At 41.7% G+C, this 23,226-nt stretch overlaps 2 protein-coding genes across 2 annotated transcripts; both read left to right on the top strand.

The window, feature by feature from the left end:
• Positions 1 to 255: 255 nt before the first annotated feature.
• On the top strand, positions 256 to 11,125 carry LOC140517710 (acyl-coenzyme A thioesterase 1-like). The gene is made up of 3 exons (XM_072629179.1): positions 256 to 946; positions 6,604 to 6,806; positions 8,229 to 11,125. Exons 1-3 carry the CDS (start codon positions 490 to 492, stop codon positions 8,820 to 8,822), a joined length of 1,254 nt encoding a protein of 417 aa, XP_072485280.1. The 5' UTR covers positions 256 to 489; the 3' UTR covers positions 8,823 to 11,125.
• Positions 11,126 to 12,457: 1,332 nt separating this feature from the next.
• Positions 12,458 to 23,176, top strand: LOC140517709 (acyl-coenzyme A thioesterase 1-like). The gene is made up of 3 exons (XM_072629178.1): positions 12,458 to 13,239; positions 18,630 to 18,832; positions 20,254 to 23,176. The coding sequence occupies exons 1-3, from the start codon at positions 12,783 to 12,785 to the stop codon at positions 20,857 to 20,859; spliced, it is 1,266 nt and encodes a 421-aa protein (XP_072485279.1). The 5' UTR covers positions 12,458 to 12,782; the 3' UTR covers positions 20,860 to 23,176.
• Positions 23,177 to 23,226: the final 50 nt, after the last annotated feature.

Here is a 23,226-nt window from a genome sequence, read left to right as displayed (position 1 = left end):
CAGCCAACAGGTCAGTCTGCCCGAAGTCTCTCGACATTCATAGCCCTTTAGGACCTAGCCGCCTCCTCAGTCTTGTCAGTCTTCTCACACCTTACTTCTGATCAAGTTCTCTCTAGTCCTTTAACAGGCTCTCCATTCCTCCCTGCTCCGGACCTTTCCTGTGGCCGTCTCCAAGGCTTGGCAGGCTCTCCCTCCCCAACTCTCCCTGCTGACCTCCCGCGCTGAAATCCCATCTTTACAAGAAACCTTTCACAAGTCCTCCTAATTCTAAGACTTTTCCTGAAAACGTGGAACTACGAAAAAGAGGGAAGGACTTTGAACTAGACACGCGCGCATCCCACGCTCCTGCCTCCCTCGGAGCTTTCACGGCTCCAGAAAACCATTGGACAGCTCCCAAGAGATTCCGCCCCCTGGGGAGCCAACCCGAACCAAAGGACCACCACTTTCGCTAGGTCTCCGCTCACTCTTGGGTGTCTCGGGTCAGTTTCAATGGACTTGACGGTGACCCTGACTCCCGGGCCCCGCAGCCTGTGGGACGAGCCGGTGGCGATCGCGGTGCACGGTCTGGCCCCGGCCCAGCGAGTCACCCTGCGCGCCTCCCTCCGCGACGAGAAAGAGGGGCTCTTCCAGGCGTCGGCCCTCTACCAGGCGGACGCGGGCGGGCAGCTGGACCTGGCGCGGGCGCCCTCTCTGGGGGGCAGCTACAGCGGCGTGGAGCCCATGGGGCTCTTCTGGAGCATGAAACCCGACAAGCCCTTCTGGCGGCTGGTGAAGCGGGACGTGCAGACCCCTTTCCTCCTGGATCTGGAGGTGTATGAGGGTCATGACCCGCAGCCCAGCAAGCTGCTGGCACGGGTGGTCCACGAACGGAGCTTCCTGCGGCCAGGGGTGAGGAGGATCCCGGTGCGAGAGGGCAGCCTTCGGGCCACCCTCTTCCTGCCTCCAGGTGGGTGCCCCCTCCTTCAAACTTTTGTGCTCTGACCCCTCTTCTAATCACCGACCACGTCTCTTTCTTTCCATCGCTCACAGCAGGACTTTCTGAAGTTCTGATAATCCTGAAGTTCCAACGATCTCCCTGGCATTCTAAAAAAATCTTGAGATGTCAGAGTAATGGATGGACATCTCAGGTGCTTGGCTGGGAAGCTTTAAGGAAACGGATTAGATATCAGTCAAGGGCGCTTTCCAATTCTACCTCCTCTGATTTCTCATTTATACCTAGGGGTCTGAATTCCCATGTTCAAGTCCCTGAATCCACCACTAGACTCCTCTTAATCTCAGTTATATAAAGCAAACATTTATGATAGTCTCTTACCCTTAGCTATTCATGAAAGGTTAAAGTATATGGGGCATTCATCAGATACAGATTCTACAGGTCTCGTCTAAATCCCAGCCTAGGCAAGCTCCTGAACACAGCTCACCTTTCAATGGTTTTTAGCCACTGTAATTTTCAAAAACTATCGGGGATTACACTTTATGTCATCAGAGTGGGTACTCCCAGAGACGAGGTCCTTCAAATATCGAAATAAGTTTAGGGAAAAAAAAGGGGGGATCATAAAAAAAAATTACGGGAATAAATGGAAAAACAAGCTGTTAAAGTATCTCTCTGTGGATGTTGTGATTGTGTTTTTGAAAATCTATGAGAATGGAGAAAAATTGAGGTAATAAATGACTTTAGCAGGAAAGTGAGACAAATTGAGGGAATTTTTATGTCACTAACACAACGATGGAAAAATTGATGGAGAAACTTTTCTTGTGGTGACAATACAGAATATAGACATTTAAATAACTGATGCAAATAAGATGTATACAAATGGAGGTACAAAATGATATTGGTAGGAACAAAGGCAGAAGTAAATATTTGAGGTAAAATCCCATTCCCATCACTAAGCCAAGACCATAATATCGTAGCACAGTGTTGACACTTTCTAAATAAAGTATAGATTTACAGTATAGCAGGTGGGAAAAAAGGGTTTCTTCTTAACATCAGAGGAATTACTCCTACTGAGAGAGGAAATTAAAAAGACAAAAATAAAATATGTCCAGTTCTCAAGGAGGTTACATAGGAAGCAATAAATAGCGGTAGTTAGAAAACATATAAAAAAGCCAATTCTTTATTGTTGTTAAGTCAGTTTTTACTCTTCATGATCGCATTTGCTGTTTTCTTGGCAAAGATACTGGAATGGTTTGCCATTTCCTTCTCCAGTTCATTTTACATGTAAGAAAACAGAGCTAAAAAGAGTTAAGTGTCTTGCCTAAGGTCACAAAACTAAGTGTTTGAGGCCAGATTTGGACTGAGGAAGAGACTCTTCCTGACTTGACGCTAAGCATTCCATCCACTGGACCTCCCAGCTACCCATAAAAACCAAATACAAGGTAAGTATAATTTCAGGGTGGGTGGGGGAAGTAGCAGCAGCTACTGGGAATCAGGAAAGGCCTTATATAGGAAGTAGTATTTATAGTGAGCTTTGAGGGAATTTATATACTTAAAGGCCAGATGAAGGGGACAGCAAAGACATGGAGATGAGAGAAGGATGTCTTGGGTGTGGGACAGAAGATGGGACACTTTGAATGGACTGGATCCATGATATGATGCTGCATCAGTAAATATAAAGTGCAGCCCCTGAAGCCAGGTGGTAAAGGATTATGGATCCTAGAGGAAGTAGAGGGCCTCTGGAACTTCCTGAGAAGGGAAGTGACATACACTTGTAAGATCAGAGTTTTAGAAATATCTCTGACTGTGAGGGGAGATCCTCGAGGCAGGGGAGACTATTCTAATAGTCTAGGCAAGAGGTGATTATGCATAGACTTATCTAGGTAAAAGTGTCATCTGTAGAATTCAAGTTCTTGAAGGGAAAGGGATTATCCTTGGCTTGTATTTATAATCCTAGAATGTAATACATTGCTTTGTAGATAGTAAAAACAGCTGGTGATGCAACAGAGAAGAGTGCTAGCCCTGGAGTCAGGTAGTACTGAGTTGAAATCCAGCCTCAGAAAGCTACTAGCTGTGTGACCCTGGACAAGTCACTTAACCTTTGTCTGCCTCAGTTTGCTCATTTGTAGCACCTATCTCTACAGGGTTGTTGGGAAATCAAATAATTGTAAAGAAGCTTAAATAAGTATAAATTAAATTTAATAATTTAAGTAAAGTTGTAAGTGCCTAGCATATCAAAGGTATTACATAAATGCTTATTCCCTTCCCTTTCTTCCCTTTACACTTATTGCTTCAATAAGTGGTTACTAGATGGGATGGAAAGTGGCCTTTCTTCTCTATAGGAGGGTTCATGTCAAAGAAATCTGAGCAGTTCTGATTGGAGATCTTCTAGTATCTAGGAAGGAGATTCTTTGGTTAGAATCTGCTCCAGTCCTCTCATTTCACAGATGCAGAAACTGAGATCCAGAGATGAAGTGACTCTTATGTCCCAGACTTCCACCAGATCCCCATTTGGATCTGTATCTTTTGTTTGTGTTCCCTGAACCAATGACTATTTTTATTGCATCATGACCTATAAATAAAGTATTGACTTTTTCTGCCTTTTATATGTGTGTTTGCAATATCTCTGTGCCCTATTCAGTTTCAGTAAAAGTTCTATGTGGTACTGAGATGAAAAAAACTGAATCAAGGCAAGGAAACATACTTTGAACAAGAACCTCCAAAATGAGAAATCTAGGTGTAGCAGGGTCCAAATTCAGAGTTCTCACAAGTATTCTCAGCAAGTATTCAGAAACAATTCAAGTACCAAGCAACCATATTCAGGATGACACTAGACTGACCTCTTATCAGTTAGAGAAGACCTTGAGATAACAATGTATCCAAAGGTAAACTATATTGGCTTAAAACCGAAAGCAACTTGACCAACTGAACATAATGCAACAGAGGGAAAAGCAGATCTTTAATTGAATAGAGGACTTTCAAGCGTTTCTGATGAAAAAGACAAAAGCTGAGTAAGAACTTTGAAATACAAAACAAGACTCAATGGCAATCTAGAAAGGTAAATTTATTTTAGTAATTGGAAGCAGCTGTAGTATGATAGAGTGCTAACATCCTTATGGGAGAGAAGAAACAAGTTTCCATTCAGAATCTTAACATAGTCCAAGTGTATTGAGGGAATTACATTAGGAAAATAGAGATCCTGGAGATGGATTGATTTCATCCTGAGGATTTTAAAAAGATAAAGAGAACAAAAGGAATGGAATATACTATGTTTAGAGGAGGAAAAAGTGGTGGTAGAACATGGTATTGCCCCAAGTATATACAAATATGGATGAAGGGGTGATAGCACCACTATAAAGAAGACAACAGCACCTACTTTGAAAGACAGAAACTCTGATGAATGCAGTGAGCAATTATATTTCCAGCTTGATGCATGTTACCAACCTTCTGAGATACAGAGAGGTAATTTATTCAAGGTGCAGAGATAAAAACATTTTACATGGACACTGTATGAATTCATTTTGTTTAACTTTCCTTATTTGTTACAAACGTGTTTCCCCCACCCCCCCGTTCTCTCAGTTTTTCATTTGGGATAGGAGAAAGAGAGATGATAAATTCGTGATGCCTGTCTTTGTGAAAAAAGCCACTGAAGCAGATCATGTTTGTGTATGTGTATATGTTTGTGTATCATGTTCTGATTTGTTATACAGATTCTTTCATTTATCTTAGTCTGACTACACAGCATGACTAGAGTGAAAATATACTCAATAGGAAAGTATATGTAGAATCTATACAGAATTGTATGCAGTCGTGGGGAGGGAGGGAGGTAGTGGGGGGTGGGTGGGGAGGAATAAAATCGCAATTGTATGGCAGTGATTGTTAAACATTAAAAAAATAAAAAAATAAAAAAAAATAAAAAAAAAGCCACTGAAACTTTTTTTTAATGTTCAGAAGAGTGGAGAAAGTTCAGAAGGAAGCATAGATAAGCAGAATAGTATTGACAGTGAAATATGGAATTCATTATATCCTTTGTTGATGAAATGGAAATTCTCAATTTCATTGATAATGTTTTTGAGATTTTGAGACATACATGTGCATTCTTGTGTACTTGTGTGTGCATCTATGTATCTATAGATACAAATGTCCTTTCTGTTGTCTAAGTTCAGGATAAAAAAATTTTTTTTTAAATTAAATTGCTTAAAGTGAGGATTAAAAATTAATTGGAGATAAGATTGTCATACTTTGTAGTGTCTCAAGTCTAGTTCACACTTGAGACAAAGATGGCCCCAGTTATCCTTATAAAGATATCAGTCTAGGAGCAATAGACTCTCACTGTTTCTGGCCCAAACAGAAACAATTGCTATTTCTTCAAAGCCATCAAATTTGGAACAATGAGACACAGAGGATTTTCAATGTTTATTATTGGTCATTCTATGAAAGTCAAAGTGATTTGGGTTGAAAGCCATTGTCTAGTAGCTCCCTGCAAAAGAAAATGAGCTTTTTCAAAACCTATCTTCTCAGAACTGTATTCCAAGAAATCAAAAATGAAAACTGCACTGGACAAAAAGTAAATTGTCCTAGCTTTTTCAAAAATAAAAAAAGTTAATGAAGAATTGATCCTGTAGAAAGAAAGAGAGTTTGGACCTGAAATATATCTTTACTCCACAAAGCTATGCTTGAAGGATGTCTTATTTGCTGTCCCAAAATTTGGATTACTGTCTCACACCTAGACTCAAACAAAGAGTGCTTCTTAGACTCCTGAGAGAAGCAGGGGGTTATTGCTAGGCCCTATTACCATTTTTCCTAACCATTTACATTGGTCCCTATGTCTCAGCTCTGTAACTAGTCCTGATGCCCTTAATGCCATGCCATCTACCTTTTTCTCTTCTTTGTTCTATACTTCTAAAAGCTCTTGGTGGTACAGCTGCACCTGGGGTTAGGGAAATAGGCCTGATTCCCCAGGGCATGCAGCTTTGGAGACGGGTGCTTTTACCCCAGGGAAGAGTCCTTCCTTCCAACCTCAACCATTGTCCCTCCATCCCACTGCCAGTCATCTTGACGTTTGTCCTGCCACTAGACTTCTATGAATGTGGAGGAGAAAGTGAGGCTGATGACTTTGCTTAGCTCTCTCTCACTCCAGTTCCCAAGCAAGTCAAAATATTCCTCTCCTGATGTCATTGATCCTCTTGGAGAATGAAAGATGAACAATTCCCCAAAACCTCCATAAGGTAAAGTGTCCTGTTGTTCGAGGTCTGTGACACTAATGGAGTCCAGCCTTTGACTCATTTATTGACAGGTAACATGCCTCTGCTAAAAAAATGTTATCTTGCTCAGAGATGTGCCTCAATTCACCCTTTTGTTAAATTTCATTTGAAACAAGACACTAGTTTTATGACTGTAAGCAAGTCACTCTGATGCCTCAGTTTCCTCAACTGTAAGATGAAGGTGATAGTAATAGTACCTGCCTGACAGGATTGTTGTGGGGATCAAATGCATACAACATTTCCTGACACATAGTAAAAATGATATAAATGTTAGCTATTTATTCTCTAGTTATTGAAATCTTTTTAAAAACCACACTGTGCAGATATAGCCAGTTGTACTATTTATAGGAGGAATGAGGGGTGGTAGAATTTTAAAGGGAATGCTTTATGACTTTGACTTTCTTGTAGGTTCAGGGCCCTTTCCTGGGATCATCGACATCTTTGGAAGTGGAGGTGGCCTTTTTGAATACAGAGCCAGCCTCTTGGCTGCACATGGCTTTGCTGTGTTGGCCCTGGCATACTATGCCTTTGAGGACCTCCCCAAAGACATGAAGGAACTTCATCTGGAATACTTTGAAGAGGCTGTCCAGTACCTGAAGAACCACTCCCAGGTTGTCTTCTCATTTTATGACTTCTCTCTTCTTTGAGTTTCTTTGATTCTGGGGGTAGATTCTTTCCCTGACTGCTTTTCATTTTTAGAAATTGTGCCAGAAATGTGAACTCCTATTATAAGTGTGTATTGGGAAGTGGAGTTTGCTATTTCTTTCTCCAATCTGTTTTATAGATGAGGAAAGTGAGGCCAATGGAATTAAGTTATTTGTCCAGGGTCACATAGCTAGTGAATGTTTGAGGCCAGATTTGAACTCAGGAAGGGGGGTCCTCCTGACTCCAGGACAGGTACTCTATCTACCTAGATGTCTGTCTCACTTTGAAATTTTTCCCTACTTCCAAAGAGTATTTTAACACTGGCCAATCTGTCTCTTCTTTTTAACGAGAAAACTGAGACAAATGCAAATCCCCTCTGGTAATGGTTCTCTATGTGGCCTTTGGAATACAGAGGTTTTTAACCTCCCCAGTCTGTAATTTCCTTATTTGTAAAATGAGTGAGTGAGAGTGGGCATCTCTTCAGCTCCAGGATCCAAGGAAGAATATCAATGAGGAGACTTGACGAATGCAGAACATCTACCTGCTCCAAATTATATCAAATTATATCAGCCTGTAAGTCTCCTTAGTAGAGTCATTCATAGGTTGAAAAAGAGGTGTGGGGAGACATTTTCTCCAAAAGGCCTCAACTAAAATACATAATGAACTCTCTACCATTGGCATGTGAGTTGCCTTGGGCTGGAAGGATGGAAGAATTTATTAAGTGCCTACTCTGTACTAGGTATCAGGCTGAGTGCTTTGTAAATATTATCTGATTTGATCCTCACAACAACTCTTTGCTGTTATTATCCCTAATTTACAATTGAGACAAGTGAGGCCAACAGAGGTTAAAGTGACTTGTTCTGATGTTACATGTCTGGTAAGTGCCTGAAGCAGGATTTGAACTCAGATCTTCTGGAGTAGGAGGTCCAGGGTTCAGTCTACCACCTAACTTTTTGAATTTTAAGTCACTGTGATTGTGCGCAGGTATGTAGTCTTCAGTTTCCTAGCTGAAAACTAGGTATCATAATATTTCTGATATAGGGTCATAATGAATATGCTATATAATATGAACTTTACCTGTCATGTTGATATGAGCAGGGGTTAGTGCAAAACTCTGTACAGTCCCAAAATAACTGTCAGGAAAAAAGTAAAAAAGGAAAGCTATTGTTTAGTTTCTTGTGCCTTTTTTTTTTTTTTTTGAGGCATTCAGGGTTAAATAACTTGCCCAGGGTCACTCAGCTAGTAAGTGTCAAGTGTGTGATGTCAAATTTGAACTCAGGTCCTCCTGACTTCAGGGCTGGTTCTCTATCCACTGCACCACCTGCCTGCCCCATTTTGTTAGTCATAACATTATTCTCATTCCCTATCTGACTTTCTGACTTTCTCAGGTAAAGGGTCCAGGAGTTGGGCTCCTTGGATTATCTAAAGGGGGTGATCTCTGCCTCTCCATGGCCTCCCATTTGAAGGACATCACAGCCACTGTCCTCATCAATGGCTCAGTGGCAAATGTAGGGTGTGTCCTATACTACAAAGATCTGACCATTCCCCCATTGAAGAGTGACCTGAAACGTGTCAAGATGACAGAAGATGGTTTTGCAGACATCGTTGAAGCTCTCAACAATCCTTTGGAGGAGCCAAACAGAGAAAGCTTAATTCCAGTTGAGAAGGCTGAGAGTTGTTTCTTATTTCTTGTTGGTTCAGATGACCACAACTATAGAAGTGAATTCTATGCCAAATTGTTACAAGCCAATGGGAAGAAAAATCGTGAGATTATCTGCTATCATGCAACAGGACACTATATTGAGCCCCGATATTTCCCTGTGTGCCTGGTTTCCTTTCACACTTTAGTGGGGAAACCTGTAATCTGGGGAGGAGAAATTAGGGCCCACTCTATGGCTCAAATAGATGCTTGGAAACAACTCCAAGCCTTCTTCCACAAACATTTAGGAAATGATCAGATAACACATCCCGCGAAATTGTAACTTGCCATTTAGAATTTAAAATGGTGGATACTAACATTATCATGTTGAGATGATACTAACTAGATAGATTATTTTTAGAATAATTGGAAAGGGATTTTTTCTCACCATTACGATAAAGTTGAAAATAACTAGAATTTTAAAACCACTCAAACTTATTAAGTATACAATTTCCCTCAAGGAATAAGAGAGTAATTTTTTGAAATGTAAGAACAGTGAGAAGGTACTTTTTCAGTATGGGATACAAACTCTATAAACCCACAGAATTTGCAGGGCCCATCTAGGGCTCTACAAGTTGCATGTAAATTTCCTAGAAATAGTCTCTCTGTGCCATAAGAAAGTTATCAGATCTTAAATATAAGCAGATTAGATGCTAGGTATAGGATCTGGTACCAAACCTGATTTGCTGGTCATAGATAAAGTCTTACTTTTCCCTGTCTGTGGCAGTGGTCCAAGTGTAGCATCTGATCCCAGGAGTTAGCATACCTAAGTGGATAGTTATGATCTACAAAAAAGTACAACAAAAAAAGGAAGGACATGAGGATGTTCCACTACTTCCTTAGGCTGGACAACTGGACCACTAAAGGCAGGGAAGCTTTACCTATATGAATAAGGATGCATCCTCACCAAAGGTACTTTTTCTGTTCCGATTGTCTTTCCCCTGCAAGGGATTGTCAGTTATTCTATGAATACCTCATTTTGTTTCAATCTCAGACCTGAGGTACCAGACTAGCCTGGATCAGGCCTGGTCTATTATATGCATTCACCTGTATGTGACAGTGGACAAATGGATTCTTTCCCAGGCTTGCCCTTCTTCTGAACCAAAGAAGAGGGAGTTTCAGTGTGGGAGAGGAATGCCCCATCATCTCTTTTCCCTCCCTGTCAGCACCTTGGTCCCTTAGTATCTGTCCCCTGCCTGCAAGCCTCTCTGCTCCTTTCCTCAACACTTACTCCACTCCACCATTTACAAGACAGCTCATACCAATGAACCCATTCTATACCAACACATAACTGCCCATCTCTATATCCTAAGACCTCTAATAGACTATAAAGTTAAAAACTGATTTTAATTCCATTTTTCTGGGACTTAATTAAGCTCTATTTAATACTGTCTTTTGTGGTTTCATCCCAGGGAACCTTGGCTAAAGGTCAAGCTTAACCTCCACCTTTATAACCTGACCCATCACCCACTTTCTGGAGAAATCTGATTAACCTAAAAGCTCAAATCTTATCAATTTAAAGTATTGTGTTGTTCAGTTGTGACCCCATTTGGGGTGTTTTCTTGCCAGATGAGGAAACAGAGGTTCACAGGGTTAACTGACTTGCCCAGAGTCACCCAGCTAGTGAGTGTCTGAGGCCAGATTTGAACTTAGGAAGATGAGTCTTCCTGAGTCCAGGCCAAGCACTCTGTCCACTGTACCATCTAGCTGCCCTTAAGATAATATAGCAACTCCCATCTCCTGAGAACCTGTTTTGTGACTCTGTCACATGTCTTGACTGTGGTTGAAGGGATTTCAGAAAGGGAGGTCCAAATGAATCTGAATTCTGACAATGTTATCAATAGCCAATCAGAAGAAGACACACCTGTGTTCCTGTAGAGTTTGCTCTGTCATCTTGGTAAGTATTATAAAAGACCCTGTCTGCCCTCATTCCAGGTCTTTGGTCTTAGAGAGGGGCCATTGACCTCATTCATTGGTTCCTGGTAGCCTAATCAATAAATTGATCCTGCTCACAACTTTGACTTTCAGAGTTTGCATTAGACAAGATCAGCCCCTTTCTACTATCCAGAGACCTTCAGCATCTCAGTGAAAATGTTGAGGAAATCAACCACCTCCCTAGACAATAGTAGGCAGTACTATAAATGACAATAGCTCAGTTCCCTGTCTTCTTCACTGAGCAGTGCTTTGTCAAGATAGTAGAAGACCCGTTTGTCCACAGCTAAGGCCCAGGAAGCAGGCTTTGCCCTGATCTTGGCAAAATAACAATCCTTTGTGCTCACGTTCTGGAATTGATGGGCTCTGAGCCTGGGCAAGGACCAAGAGGACTCCACATGAAGCCCTGCTATGAATGGAACTTTTGTCACTAGACAACCTTGCCTCACTGTTGCCTTTGTGCCTAATTCCTGTTGCTAAACTACACTGTTTGACTCTGTGTAGCCACAAGTATGTAAATCAAGGTTGAGCCCCACTGCCTGGGGTCTCCCCACAAGGGCCAGCACCTTCCCTCCCTTCCCCCAGCCCCAGTAGATGTGTCCTTCCTTGCAAGCTTTCCCTCACTTTGAAATTAAACTTCTGTTTGATTCCTGACTCTCCTGTCTCTATCCTGCTCTGTTTGGATCCAGCCATCTGGGTTAAAGGCCATCTTGGTCCAGTTGACAACCTCATTCCCCTTACATAATGCTGGATTTGTTAAGGATTAACTCACTGTTTTGTTTTCTTTGTTTTTAACTAGTTTCCATTATTCTCCAGAAGTCTGGGGGAGTAATTTCCAAAATCAGAAAAAGAAAATGAAGTACTAGTTAGTGGTTGTAAGGACAGGGTCTGACATGCAGACTGATCACAGTTTTCTCAATTTCCTCCCCATTTGGGCTTTTAAAGGTCTTCTGTGATGCTTATTAGAAGACCTGAGCCATGTGGCTCCAAGGTGTGAGCTTCTATAAAAAGCAATCTTATGAGTGTGTTTGGGAGATCAAGGGGGCACCAAGAGAGCCCTAGGTTAGAGAGAGTGAGATGAAAGCCTTTGTGGTATATCACTGACAGGACTCACTTCCTTCTCTGTAAAGTCTCTCAGCATCTTGCTTTAGATGCAATAGTTTCACTTACAGCTATAACCAGGGTAGAGGTGGAGAAATCTCTTGAAGTTTTGGGGCCAGAGGAGAAAGGACAGGAAATAAATTTGTTGAAATAAAGTTAAGTTAAAGATAAATAAAGCTCTTATTTAAGTACCTACTCCATCCTAGACTCTGTGCTGAGTTGTGGGGGTACAAAAAACAAAGATAAGTAAGGCATCATTAGCAGTCTTTACAGATGAAGAAGAAAACCTTCTACATCCTACATTTTTAACATCACATTAATGTACAGTTTGTGAAATGGGCTGCCTGGAGAAAAAGTGCATTCTCCCTCCCTCCCTGAAGCAGAGGCTGTCATGCTCTAATGTTGTAATGGGGAATCCTTGGTTGAACTGAATAGTTCCTGGAGGTCTCTCCAGAGTCCTACCTGGACACAGTCAGCTCATTCAGCTCTGAACTCCTTGGTACCTTGGATTCTCATCTTGCCATCTCCCACCCTCTTGGTGCTGCTGCTTTTGCATGCCTAGACTAATGCAATAACCTGCTAATGGGTCATTCTGCCTTAAGTCCCTGTCCATCCAGTTCATTCTCCATTCAGCCACCAAAATGATTTTCCTAAAGTGAAGATCAGATCATGTCACACCCTCTCCCCCTTCTCAACAAACTCCAGAGGGTCCTTATTGCCTCCAGGACCAAAGAGAGAGTGTTCTGTTTGACATTTACAGGACCTAGCCGCCTCCTCAGTCTTGTCAGTCTTCTCACACCTTACTTCTGATCTAGTCCCACTGGAATCCTCACTAGTCCTTTAACAGGCTCTCCATTCCTGCTTGCTCCGGACCTTTCCTGTGGCCGTCTCCAAGGCTTGGCATGCTCTTCCTCCCCAACTACCCCAGCTGACCTCCCGCGCTGAAATCTCATCTTTACAAGAAACCTTTCACAAGCCCTCCTAATTCGAGGGCTTTTCCTGAAAACCACAGAACAACGAAAAAGAGGGAAGGACTTTGAACTACACACGCGCCCATCCCAAGCTCCTACCTTCCTGGGAGCTATCACGCCTCTACAAGGCCATTGGACAGCTCCCAAGAGATTCCGCCCCTGGGGGAGCCAAGGCGAACCAAAGGACCACCACTTTCGCTAGGTCTCCGCTCACTCTTGGGTGTCTCGGGTCAGTTTCAATGGACTTGACGGTGACCCTGACTCCCGGGCCCCGCAGCCTGTGGGACGAGCCGGTGGCGATCGCGGTGCACGGTCTGGCCCCGGCCCAGCGGGTCACCCTCCGCGCCTCCTTCCTCGATGAGAAAGGGGCGCTCTTCCAGGCGTCGGCCCTCTACGAGGCTGACGCGGGCGGGCAGCTGGACCTGGCGCGGGCGCCCTCTCTGGGGGGCAGCTACAGCGGCGTGGAGCCCATGGGGCTCTTCTGGAGCATGAAGCCCGACAAGCCCTTCTGGCGGCTGGTGAAGCGGGACGTGCAGACCCCTTTCCTCCTGGATCTGGAGGTGTATGAGGGTCATGACCCGCAGCCCAGCAAGCTGCTGACACGGGTGGTCCACGAACGGAGCTTCCTGCGGCCAGGGGTGAGGAGGATCCCGGTGCGAGAGGGCAGCCTTCGGGCCACCCTCTTCCTGCCTCCAGGTGGGTGCCCCCTCCTTCAAACTTTTGTGCTCTGACCCCTCTTCTAATCACCGACCACGTCTCTTTCTTTCCATCGCTCACAGCAGGACTTTCTGAAGTTCTGATAATCCTGAAGTTCCAACGATCTCCCTGGCATTCTAAAAGAATCTTGAGATGTCAGAGTAATGGATGGACATCTCAGGTGCTTGGCTGGGAAGCTTTAAGGAAACGGATTAGATATCAGTCAAGGGCGCTTTCCAATTCTACCTCCTCTGATTTTTCATTTATACCTGGGGGTCTGAATTCCCATGTTCAAGTCCCTGAATCCACCACTAGACTCCTCTTAATTTCAGTTATATAAAGCAAACATTTATGATAGTCTCTTACCCTTAGCTATTCATGAAAGGTTAAGGTATTTGGGGCATCATCAGATACGGATTCTACAGGTCTCTCTTGTCTAAATCCCAGCCTAGGCAAGCTCCTGAACACAGCTCACCTTTCAATGGTTTTTAGCCATTGTGATTTTCAAAAACTATCAGTTATACAAGGATTACACTTTATGTCATCAGAGTGGGTACCCCCAAAAACAAGGTCCTTCAAATATTGAAATAAGTTTAGGGAAAAAAAGTGGGGGGGGGATCATAAACAAATTACAGGAATAAATGGACAAACAAGCTGTTAAACTACCTCTCTGTGGATGTTGTGATTGTGTTTTTGAAAATCTATGAGAATGGAGAAAAAATTGAGGTAATAAATGACTTTAGCAGGAAAGTGAGACAAATTGAGGAAATTTTTATGTCACTAAGACAAAGATGGAAAAATTGATGGAGAAATATTTCTTGTGGTGACAGTACAGAATATAGAGGCATTTAATTAACTGATACAAATAAGATGTATAAAGATGGAGGTACAAAATGATATTGGTAGGAACAAAGGCAGAAGTAAATATTTGAGGCAAAATCCCATTCCCGTCACTAAGCCAAGACCATAATATCATAGCACAGTGTTGACACTTTCTAAATAAAGTATAGATTTACAGTATAGCAGGTGGGAAAAAGGGGTTTTTTCTTAAAGTTAGAGGAGTTACTCCTACTAAGAGAGGAAATCGAAAAGACAAAAATAAAATATGCCCAGTTCTCAAGGAGGTTACATAGGAAGCAATAAATAGAGGTAGTTAGAACACATATAAAAAAGCAAATTCTTTATTGTTGTTAAGTCGGTTTTTACTCTTCATGATCGCGTTTGCTGTTTTCTTGGCAAAGATACTGGAGTGGTTTGCCATTTCCTTCTCCAGTTCATTTTACATGTAAAGAAAGAGAGCTAAAAAGAGTTAAGTGTCTTGCCTAAGGTCACAAAACTAAGTGTTTGAGGCTAGATTTGGACTGAGGAAGAGACTCTTCCTGACTTGACGCTAAGCATTCCATCCACTGGACCTCCCAGCTGCCCATAAAAACCAAATACAAGGTAAGCATAATTTCAGGGTGGTTGGGGGAAGTAGCAGCAGCTACTTGGAATCAGGAAAGGCCTTATGTAGGAAGTAGCATTTATAGTGAGCTTTGAAGGAATTAGTATACTTAAAGGCCAGATGAAGGGGACAGCAAAGACATGGAGATGAGAGAAGGATGCCTTCGGTGAGGGACAGAAGATGAGACACTTTGAATGGATTGGAGAGTATATGATGCTGGATAAGTAAATATAAAGTGCAGCCCCTGAAGCCAGGTGGTAAAGGATTATGGATCCTAGAGGAAGTAGAGGGCCTCTGGAACTTCCTGAGAAGGAGAGTGACATACACTGTGAGACTTGAGTTTTAGGAATATCTCTGACTGTGAGGGGAGATCCTGGAGGCAGGGAGATTATTGTAATAGTCTAGGCAAGAGGTGATTATGCATAGACTTATCTAGGTAAAAGTGTCATCTGTAGAATTCAAGTTCTTGAAGGGAAAGGGATTATCCTTGGCTTGTATTTATAATCCTAGAATGTAATACATTGCTTCATAGATAGTAAAAACAGCTGGTGATGCAACAGAGAAGAGTGCTAGCCCTGGAGTCAGGTAGTACTGAGTTGAAATCCAGCCTCAGAAAGCTACTAGCTGTGTGACCCTGGACAAGTCACTTAACCTTTGTCTGTCTCAGTTTGCTCATTTGTAGCACCTATTTCTGCAGGGTTGTTGGGAAAATCAAATAATTGTAAAGAAGCTTAAATAAGTATAAATTAAATTTAATAATTTAAGTAAAGTTGTAAGTGCCTAGCATATCAAAGGTATTATATAAATGCTTATTCCCTTCCCTTTCTTCCCTTTACACTTATTGCTTCAATAAGTGGTTACTAGATGGGATGGGAAGTGGCCTTTCTTCTCTATAGGAGGGTTCATGTCAAAGAAATCTGAGCAGTTCTGATTGGAGATCTTCTAGTATCTAGGAAGGAGATTCTTTGGTTAGAATCTGCTCCAGTCCTCTCATTTCACAGATGCAGAAACTGAGATCCAGAGATGAAGTGACTCGTTATGTCCCAGACTTCCACCAGATCCCCATTTGGATCTGTATCTTTTGTTTGTGTTCCCTGAACCAATGACTATTTTTATTGCATCATGACCTATAAATAAAGTATTGACTTTTTCTGCCTTTTATATGTATGTTTGCAATATCTCTGTGCCCTATTCAGTTTCAGTAAAAGTTCTATGTGGTACTGAGATGAAAAAAACTGAATCAAGGCAAGGAAACATACTTTGAACAAGAACCTCCAAAATGAGAAATCTAGGTGTAGCAGGGTCCAAATTCAGAGTTCTCACAAGTATTCTCAGCAAGTATTCAGAAACAATTCAAGTACCAAGCAACCATATTCAGGATGACACTAGACTGACCTCTTATCAGTTAGAGAAGACCTTGAGATAACAATGTATCCAAAGGTAAACTATATTGGCTTAAAACCGAAAGCAACTTGACCAACTGAACATAATGCAACAGAGGGAAAAGCAGATCTTTAATTGAATAGAGGACTTTCAAGCGTTTCTGATGAAAAAGACAAAAGCTGAGTAAGAACTTTGAAATACAAAACAAGACTCAATGGCAATCTAGAAAGGTAAATTTATTTTAGTAATTGGAAGCAGCTGTAGTATGATAGAGTGCTAACATCCTTATGGGAGAGAAGAAACAAGTTTCCATTCAGAATCTTAACATAGTCCAAGTGTATTGAGGGAATTACATTAGGAAAATAGAGATGCTGGAGATGGATTGATTTCATCCTGAGGATTTTAAAAAGATAAAGAGAACAAAAGGAATGGAATATACTATGTTTAGAGGAGGAAAAAGTGGTGGTAGAACATGGTATTGCCCCAAGTATATACAAATATGGATGAAGGGGTGATAGCACCACTATAAAGAAGACAACAGCACCTACTTTGAAAGACAGAAACTCTGATGAATGCAGTGAGCAATTATATTTCCAGCTTGATGCATGTTACCAACCTTCTGAGATACAGAGAGGTAATTTATTCAAGGTGCAGAGATAAAAACTTTTTACATGGACACTGTATGAATTCATTTTGTTTAACTTTCCTTATTTGTTACAAAGGTGTTTCCCCCGCCCCCCCCACCCCGCACCTTTCTCTCAGTTTTTCATTTGGGATAGGAGAAGGAGAGATGAGAAGTTCGTGATGGTGTCTTTGCCAAAAGAGCCACTGAAACTTTTTCTTAATGTTCAGAAGAGTGCAGAAAGTTCAGAAGGAAGCATAGATAAGCAGGATAGTTTTGAGAGTGAGATATGGAATTCATTATATCCTTTGTTTATGAAATGGAAATTCTATTTCATTGATGCTTTTGATATTTTAAGACATACATGTGCATTCTTGTGTACTTGTGTGTGTATCTATATATCTCTAAGTGTCTAAGTTTTGGTGTCTAAGGTCAGGATAAAAAATAATTTTTTTAAATTAAATTGCTTAAAGTGAGGATTAAAAATTAATTGGAGATTAGATAGTTATATCATGTAGTGTCTCAAGTGTAGATCACAGTTGAGACAAAGATGGCCCCATTTATCCTGATAAAGATATCTGTCTAGGAGGAATAGACTCTCACTGTTTCTGGCCCAAACAGAAACAATTGCTATTTCTTCGAAACCATCAAATTCGGAACAATGAGACACAGAGGATTTTCAATTTTTATTATTGGTCATTCAATGAAAGTCAAAGTGATTTGGGTTGAAAGTCATTGTCTAGTAGCTCCCTGTAAAGGAAAATGGGTTTTTAAAAAACCTATCTTCTCAGAACTGTATTCCAAGAAATCAAAAATAAAAACTGCACTGGACAAAAAGTAAATTGTCCTAGCTTTTTCAAAAATAAAAAAAATAAATGAAGAATTGATCCTGTAGAAAGAAAGAGAGTTTGGACCTGAAATATATCTTTACTCCACAAAGCTATGCTTGAAGGATGTCTCATTTGCTGTCCCAAAATTTGGATTACTGTCTCACACCTAGACTCAAACAAAGAGTGCTTCTTAGACTCTGAGAGAAGCAGGGGGTTATTGCTAGGCCCTATTACCATTTTTCCTAACCAATTACATTGGTCCCCATGTCTCAGCTCTGTAACTAGTCCTGATGCCCTTAATGCCATGCCATCTACCTTTTTCTCTTCTTTGTTCTATACTTCTAAAAGCTCTTGGTGGTACAGCTGCACCTGGGGTTAGGGAAATAGGCCTGATTCCCCAGGGCATGCAGCTTTGGAGAGGGGTGTTTTTACCCCAGGGGAGAGTCCTTCCTTCCAACCTCAACCATTGCCCCTCCATCCCACTGCCAGTCATCTTGACTTTTGTCCTGCCTCTAGACTTCTATGAATGTGGAGGAGAAAGTGAGGCTGATGACTTTGCTTAGCTCTCTCTCACTCCAATTCACAAGCAAGTCAAAATATTCCTCTCCTGATGTCATTGATCCTCTTGGAGAATGAAAGATGAACAATTCCCCAAAACCTCCATAATGTAAAGTGTCCTGTTGTTCGAGGTCTGTGACACTAATGGAGTCCAGCCTTTGACTCATTTATTGACAGGTAACATGCCTCTGCTAAAAAAATGTTATCTTGCTCAGAGATGTGCCTCAATTCACCCTTTTGTTAAATTTCATTTGAAACAAGACACTAGTTTTATGACTGTAAGCAAGTCACTCTGATGCCTCAGTTTCCTCAACTGTAAGATGAAGGTGATAGTAATAGTACCTGCCTGACAGGATTGTTGTGGGGATCAAATGTATACAACATTTCCTGACACATAGTAAAAATGATATAAATGTTAGCTATTTATTCTCTAGTTATTGAAATCTTTTTAAAAATCACACTGTGCAGATATAGCCAGTTGTACTATTTATAGGAGGAATGAGGGGTGGTAGAATTTTAAAGGGAATGCTTTATGACTTTGACTTTCTTGTAGGTTCAGGGCCCTTTCCTGGGATCATCGACATCTTTGGAAGTGGAGGTGGCCTTTTTGAATACAGAGCCAGCCTCTTGGCTGCACATGGCTTTGCTGTGTTGGCCCTGGCATACTATGCCTTTGAGGACCTCCCCAAAGACATGAAGGAACTTCATCTGGAATACTTTGAAGAGGCTGTCCAGTACCTGAAGAACCACTCCCAGGTTGTCTTCTCATTTTATGACTTCTCTCTTCTTTAAGTTTCTTTGATTCTGGGGGTAGATTCTTTCCCTGACTGCTTTTCATTTTTAGAAATTGTGCCAGAGATGTGAACTCCTATTATAAGTGTGTATTGGGAAGTGGAGTTTGCTAATTCTTTCTCCAGTCTATTTTATAGATGATTTCAGAAAGTGAGGCCAATGGAATTAAGTTATTTGTCCAGGGTCACATAGCTAGTGAATGTTTAAGGCCAGATTTGAACTCAGGAAGAGGAGTCTTCCTGACTCCAGGACAGGTACTGTATCAACTTTGCTACCTAGATGACTGTCTCACTTTGAAATTTTTCCCTACTTCCAAAAGGTATTTTAACACTGGCCAGTCTGTCTCTTGTTTTTAAAGAGAAAACTGAGATAAATGCAAATCCCCTCTGGTAATGGTTCCCTGTGTGGCCTTTGGAAGACAGAGGTTTTTAACCTCCCCAATCTGCAGTTTCCTTATTTGTAAAATGAGTGAGTGAGAGTGGGCATCTCTTCAGATCCAGGATCCAAGGAAGAATATCAGTGAGGAGACTTGAGGTATGCACAACGTCTACCTGCTCCAAATTATATCAGCCTGTAAGTCTCCTTAGTAGAGTCATTCATAGGTTGAAAAAGAGGTGTGGGGAGACATTTTCTCCAAAAGGCCTCAACTAAAATACATAATGAACTCTCTACCATTGGCATGTGAGTTGCCTTGGGCTGGAAGGATGGAAGGATTTATTAAGTGCCTACTCTGTACTAGGTATCAGGCTGAGTGCTTTGTAAATATTATCTGATTTGATCCTCACAACAACTCTTTGCTGTTATTATCCCTAATTTACAATTGAGACAAGTGAGGCCAACAGAGGTTAAAGTGACTTGTTCTGATGTTACATGTCTGGTAAGTGCCTGAAGCAGGATTTGAACTCAGATCTTCTGGAGTAGGAGGTCCAGGGTTCAGTCTACCACCTAACTTTTTGAATTTTAAGTCACTGTGATTGTGCGCAGGTATGTAGTCTTTAGTTTCCCAGCTGAAAACTAGGTATCATAATATTTCTGATATAGGGTCATAATGAATATGCTACATGATATGAACTTTACCTGTCATGTTGATATGAGCAGGGGTTAGTGCAAAACTCTGTAAGGTCCCAAAATAACTGTTAGGGAAAAAGTAAAAGAATAAAGTTATTGTTAAGTTTTTTGTGCCTTTTTTTTTTTTGAGGCATTCAGGGTTAAAATAACTTACCCAGGGTCACTGAGCTAGTAAGTGTCAAGTGTGTGATGTCAAATTTGAACTCAGGTCCTCCTGACTTCAGGGCTGGTTGTCCATCCACTGCACCACTTGCCTGCCCCATTTTGTTAGTCATAACATTATTCTCATTCCCTATCTGACTTTCTGACTTTCTCAGGTAAAGGGTCCAGGAGTTGGGCTCCTTGGATTATCTAAAGGGGGTGATCTCTGCCTCTCCATGGCCTCCCATTTGAAGGACATCACAGCCAGTGTCATCATCAATGGCTCAGTGGCAAATGTAGGATGTGTGCTACACTACAAGGATATGACCATTCCCCCATTGAAGAGTGACCTGAAACGTGTCAAGATGACAGAAGACGGTTTTGCAGACATCGTTGAAGCTCTCAACAATCCTTTGGAGGAGCCAAACAGAGAAAGCTTAATTCCAATTGAGAAGGCTGAGAGTTGTTTCTTATTTCTTGTTGGTTCAGATGACCACAACTATAGAAGTGAATTCTATGCCAATGAAGCTGCCAAATTGTTACAAGCCAGTGGGAAGAAAAAACCTGAGATTATCTGCTATCCTGCCACAGGACACCTTATGGAGCCCCCATATTTCCCTGTGTGCCTGGTTTCCTTTCACAGTTTAGTGGGCAAACCTGTAATCTGGGGAGGAGAAATTAGGGCCCACTCCATGGCCCAGATAGATGCTTGGAAACAACTCCAAGCCTTCTTCCACAAACACTTAGGAAACGATCAGATAACACATTCACCTCAATTTTAGCTTACCATTTAGAATTTAAAATGGTGGATACTATGGTGATTATGTTGAGATGATACTAACTAGATAGATTATTTTTAGAATAATTGGAAAAGGATTTTTTCTCACCATTAAGATAAAGTTGAAAATAACTAGAATTCTAAAACCCCTCAAATTTTTTTTAAGTAAACAATTTCTCCCAAGTAAAAAGTGAATAATTTTGTGAAACATAAGAACAGTGAGAAGGTACTTTCTCTATATGGGATATAAACTCTATAAACCCACAGAATTTGCAGGGTCCATCTAGGGTTCTACAAGTTGCATGTAAGTTTCCTAGAAATAGTCTCTCTGTGCCATAAGAAAGTTATCAGATCTTAAATATAAGCAGATTAGATGCTAGGTATAGGATCTGGTACCAAACCTGATTTGCTGGTCATAGATAAAGTCTTACTCTTCCCTGTCTGTGGCAGTGGTCCAAGTGTGGCATCTGATCCCAGGAGTTAGCATACCTAAGTGTATTTGATCATGGATAGCTATGATCTACAAAAAAGTACAACAAAAAAAGGAAGGACATGAGGATGTTCCACTACTTCCTTAGGCTGGACAACTGGACCACTAAAGGCAGGGAAGCTTTACCTATATGAATAAGGATGCATCCTCACCAAAGGTACTTTTTCTGTTCTGATTGCCTTTCCCCTGCAAGGGATTGTCAGTTATTCTATGAATACCTCATTTTGTTTCAATCTCAGACCTGAGGTACCAGACTAGCCTGGATCAGGCCTGGTCTATTATATGCATTCACCTGTATGTGACAGTGGACAAATGGATTCTTTCCCAGGCTTGCCCTTCTTCTGAACCAAAGAAGAGGGAGTTTCAGTGTGGGAGAGGAATGCCCCATCATCTCTTTTCCCTCCCTGTCAGCACCTTGGTCCCTTAGTATCTGTCCCCTGCCTGCAAGCCTCTCTGCTCCTTTCCTCAACACTTACTCCACTCCACCATTTACAAGACAGCTCATACCAATGAACCCATTCTATACCAACACATAACTGCCCATCTCTATATCCTAAGACCTCTAATAGACTATAAAGTTAAAAACTGATTTTAATTCCATTTTTCTGGGACTTAATAAAGCTCTATTTAATACTGTCTTTTGTGGTTCCATCCCAGGGAACCTTGGCTAAAGGTCAAGCTTAACCTCCACCTTTATAACCTGACCCATCACCCACTTTCTGGAGAAATCTGATTAACCTAAAAGCTCAAATCTTATCAATTTAAAGTATTGTGTTGTTCAGTTGTGACCCCATTTGGGGTGTTTTCTTGCCAGATGAGGAAACAGAGGTTCACAGGGTTAACTGACTTGCCCAGTCACCCAGCTAGTGAGTGTCTGAGGCCAGATTTGAACTTAGGAAGATGAGTCTTCCTGAGTCCAGGCCAAGCACTCTGTCTACTGTACCATCTAGCTGCCCTTAAGATAATATAGCAACTCCCATCTCCTGAGAACCTTTGTCTTGTGACTCTGTCACATGTCTTGACTGTGGTTAAAGAGATTTCAGAAAGGGAGGTCCAAATGAATCTGAATTCTGACAATGTTATCAATAGCCAATCAGAAGAAGACACACCTGTGTTCCTGTAGAGTTTGCTCTGTCATCTTGGTAAGTATTATAAAAGACCCTGTCTGCCCTCATTCCAGGTCTTTGGTCTTAGAGAGAGGCCATTGACCTCATTCATTGGTTCCTGGTAGCCTAATCAATAAATTGATCCTGCTCACAACTTTGACTTTCAGAGTTTGCATTAGACAAGATCAGCCCCTTTCTACTATCCAGAGACCTTCAGCATCTCAGTGAAAATGTTGAGGAAATCAACCACCTCCCTAGACAATAGTAGGCAGTACTATAAATGACAATAGCTCAGTTCCCTGTCTTCTTCACTGAGCAGTGCTTTGTCAAGATAGTAGAAGACCCGTTTGTCCACAGCTAAGGCCCAGGAAGCAGGCTTTGCCCTGACCTTGGCAAAATAACAATCCTTTGTGCTCACGTTCTGGAATTGATGGGCTCTGAGCCTGGGCAAGGACCAAGAGGACTCCACATGAAGCCCTGCTATGAATGGAACTTTTGTCACTAGACAACCTTGCCTCACTGTTGCCTTTGTGCCTAATTCCTGTTGCTAAACTACACTGTTTGACTCTGTGTAGCCACAAGTATGTAAATCAAGGTTGAGCCCCACTGCCTGGGGTCTCCCCACTAGGGCCAGCACCTTCCCTCCCTTCCCCCAGCCCCAGTAGATGTGTCCTTCCTTGCAAGCTTTCCCTCACTTTGAAATTAAACTTCTGTTTGATTCCTGACTCTCCTGTCTCTATCCTGCTCTGTTTGGCTCCAGCCATCTGGGTTAAAG

The sequence above is a fragment of the Notamacropus eugenii genome, chromosome 1 (assembly GCF_028372415.1).
Source record: "Notamacropus eugenii isolate mMacEug1 chromosome 1, mMacEug1.pri_v2, whole genome shotgun sequence".
NCBI classification, from domain to species: Eukaryota; Metazoa; Chordata; class Mammalia; order Diprotodontia; family Macropodidae; genus Notamacropus; species Notamacropus eugenii.
This window is presented reverse-complemented; position numbering and strand designations above follow the sequence as displayed.

Excerpts from the sequence above, each read along its gene's own strand:
- LOC140517710 (XM_072629179.1), top strand. The coding sequence starts at position 490 with ATGGACTTGACGGTGACCCTGACTCCCGGGCCCCGCAGCCTGTGGGAC. Across the intron at positions 947-6,603 it reads CACCCTCTTCCTGCCTCCAG|GTTCAGGGCCCTTTCCTGGG; the intron begins GTGGGTGCCCCC and ends ACTTTCTTGTAG. Across the intron at positions 6,807-8,228 it reads ACCTGAAGAACCACTCCCAG|GTAAAGGGTCCAGGAGTTGG; the intron begins GTTGTCTTCTCA and ends TGACTTTCTCAG.
- LOC140517709 (XM_072629178.1), top strand. The coding sequence starts at position 12,783 with ATGGACTTGACGGTGACCCTGACTCCCGGGCCCCGCAGCCTGTGGGAC. Across the intron at positions 13,240-18,629 it reads CACCCTCTTCCTGCCTCCAG|GTTCAGGGCCCTTTCCTGGG; the intron begins GTGGGTGCCCCC and ends ACTTTCTTGTAG. Across the intron at positions 18,833-20,253 it reads ACCTGAAGAACCACTCCCAG|GTAAAGGGTCCAGGAGTTGG; the intron begins GTTGTCTTCTCA and ends TGACTTTCTCAG.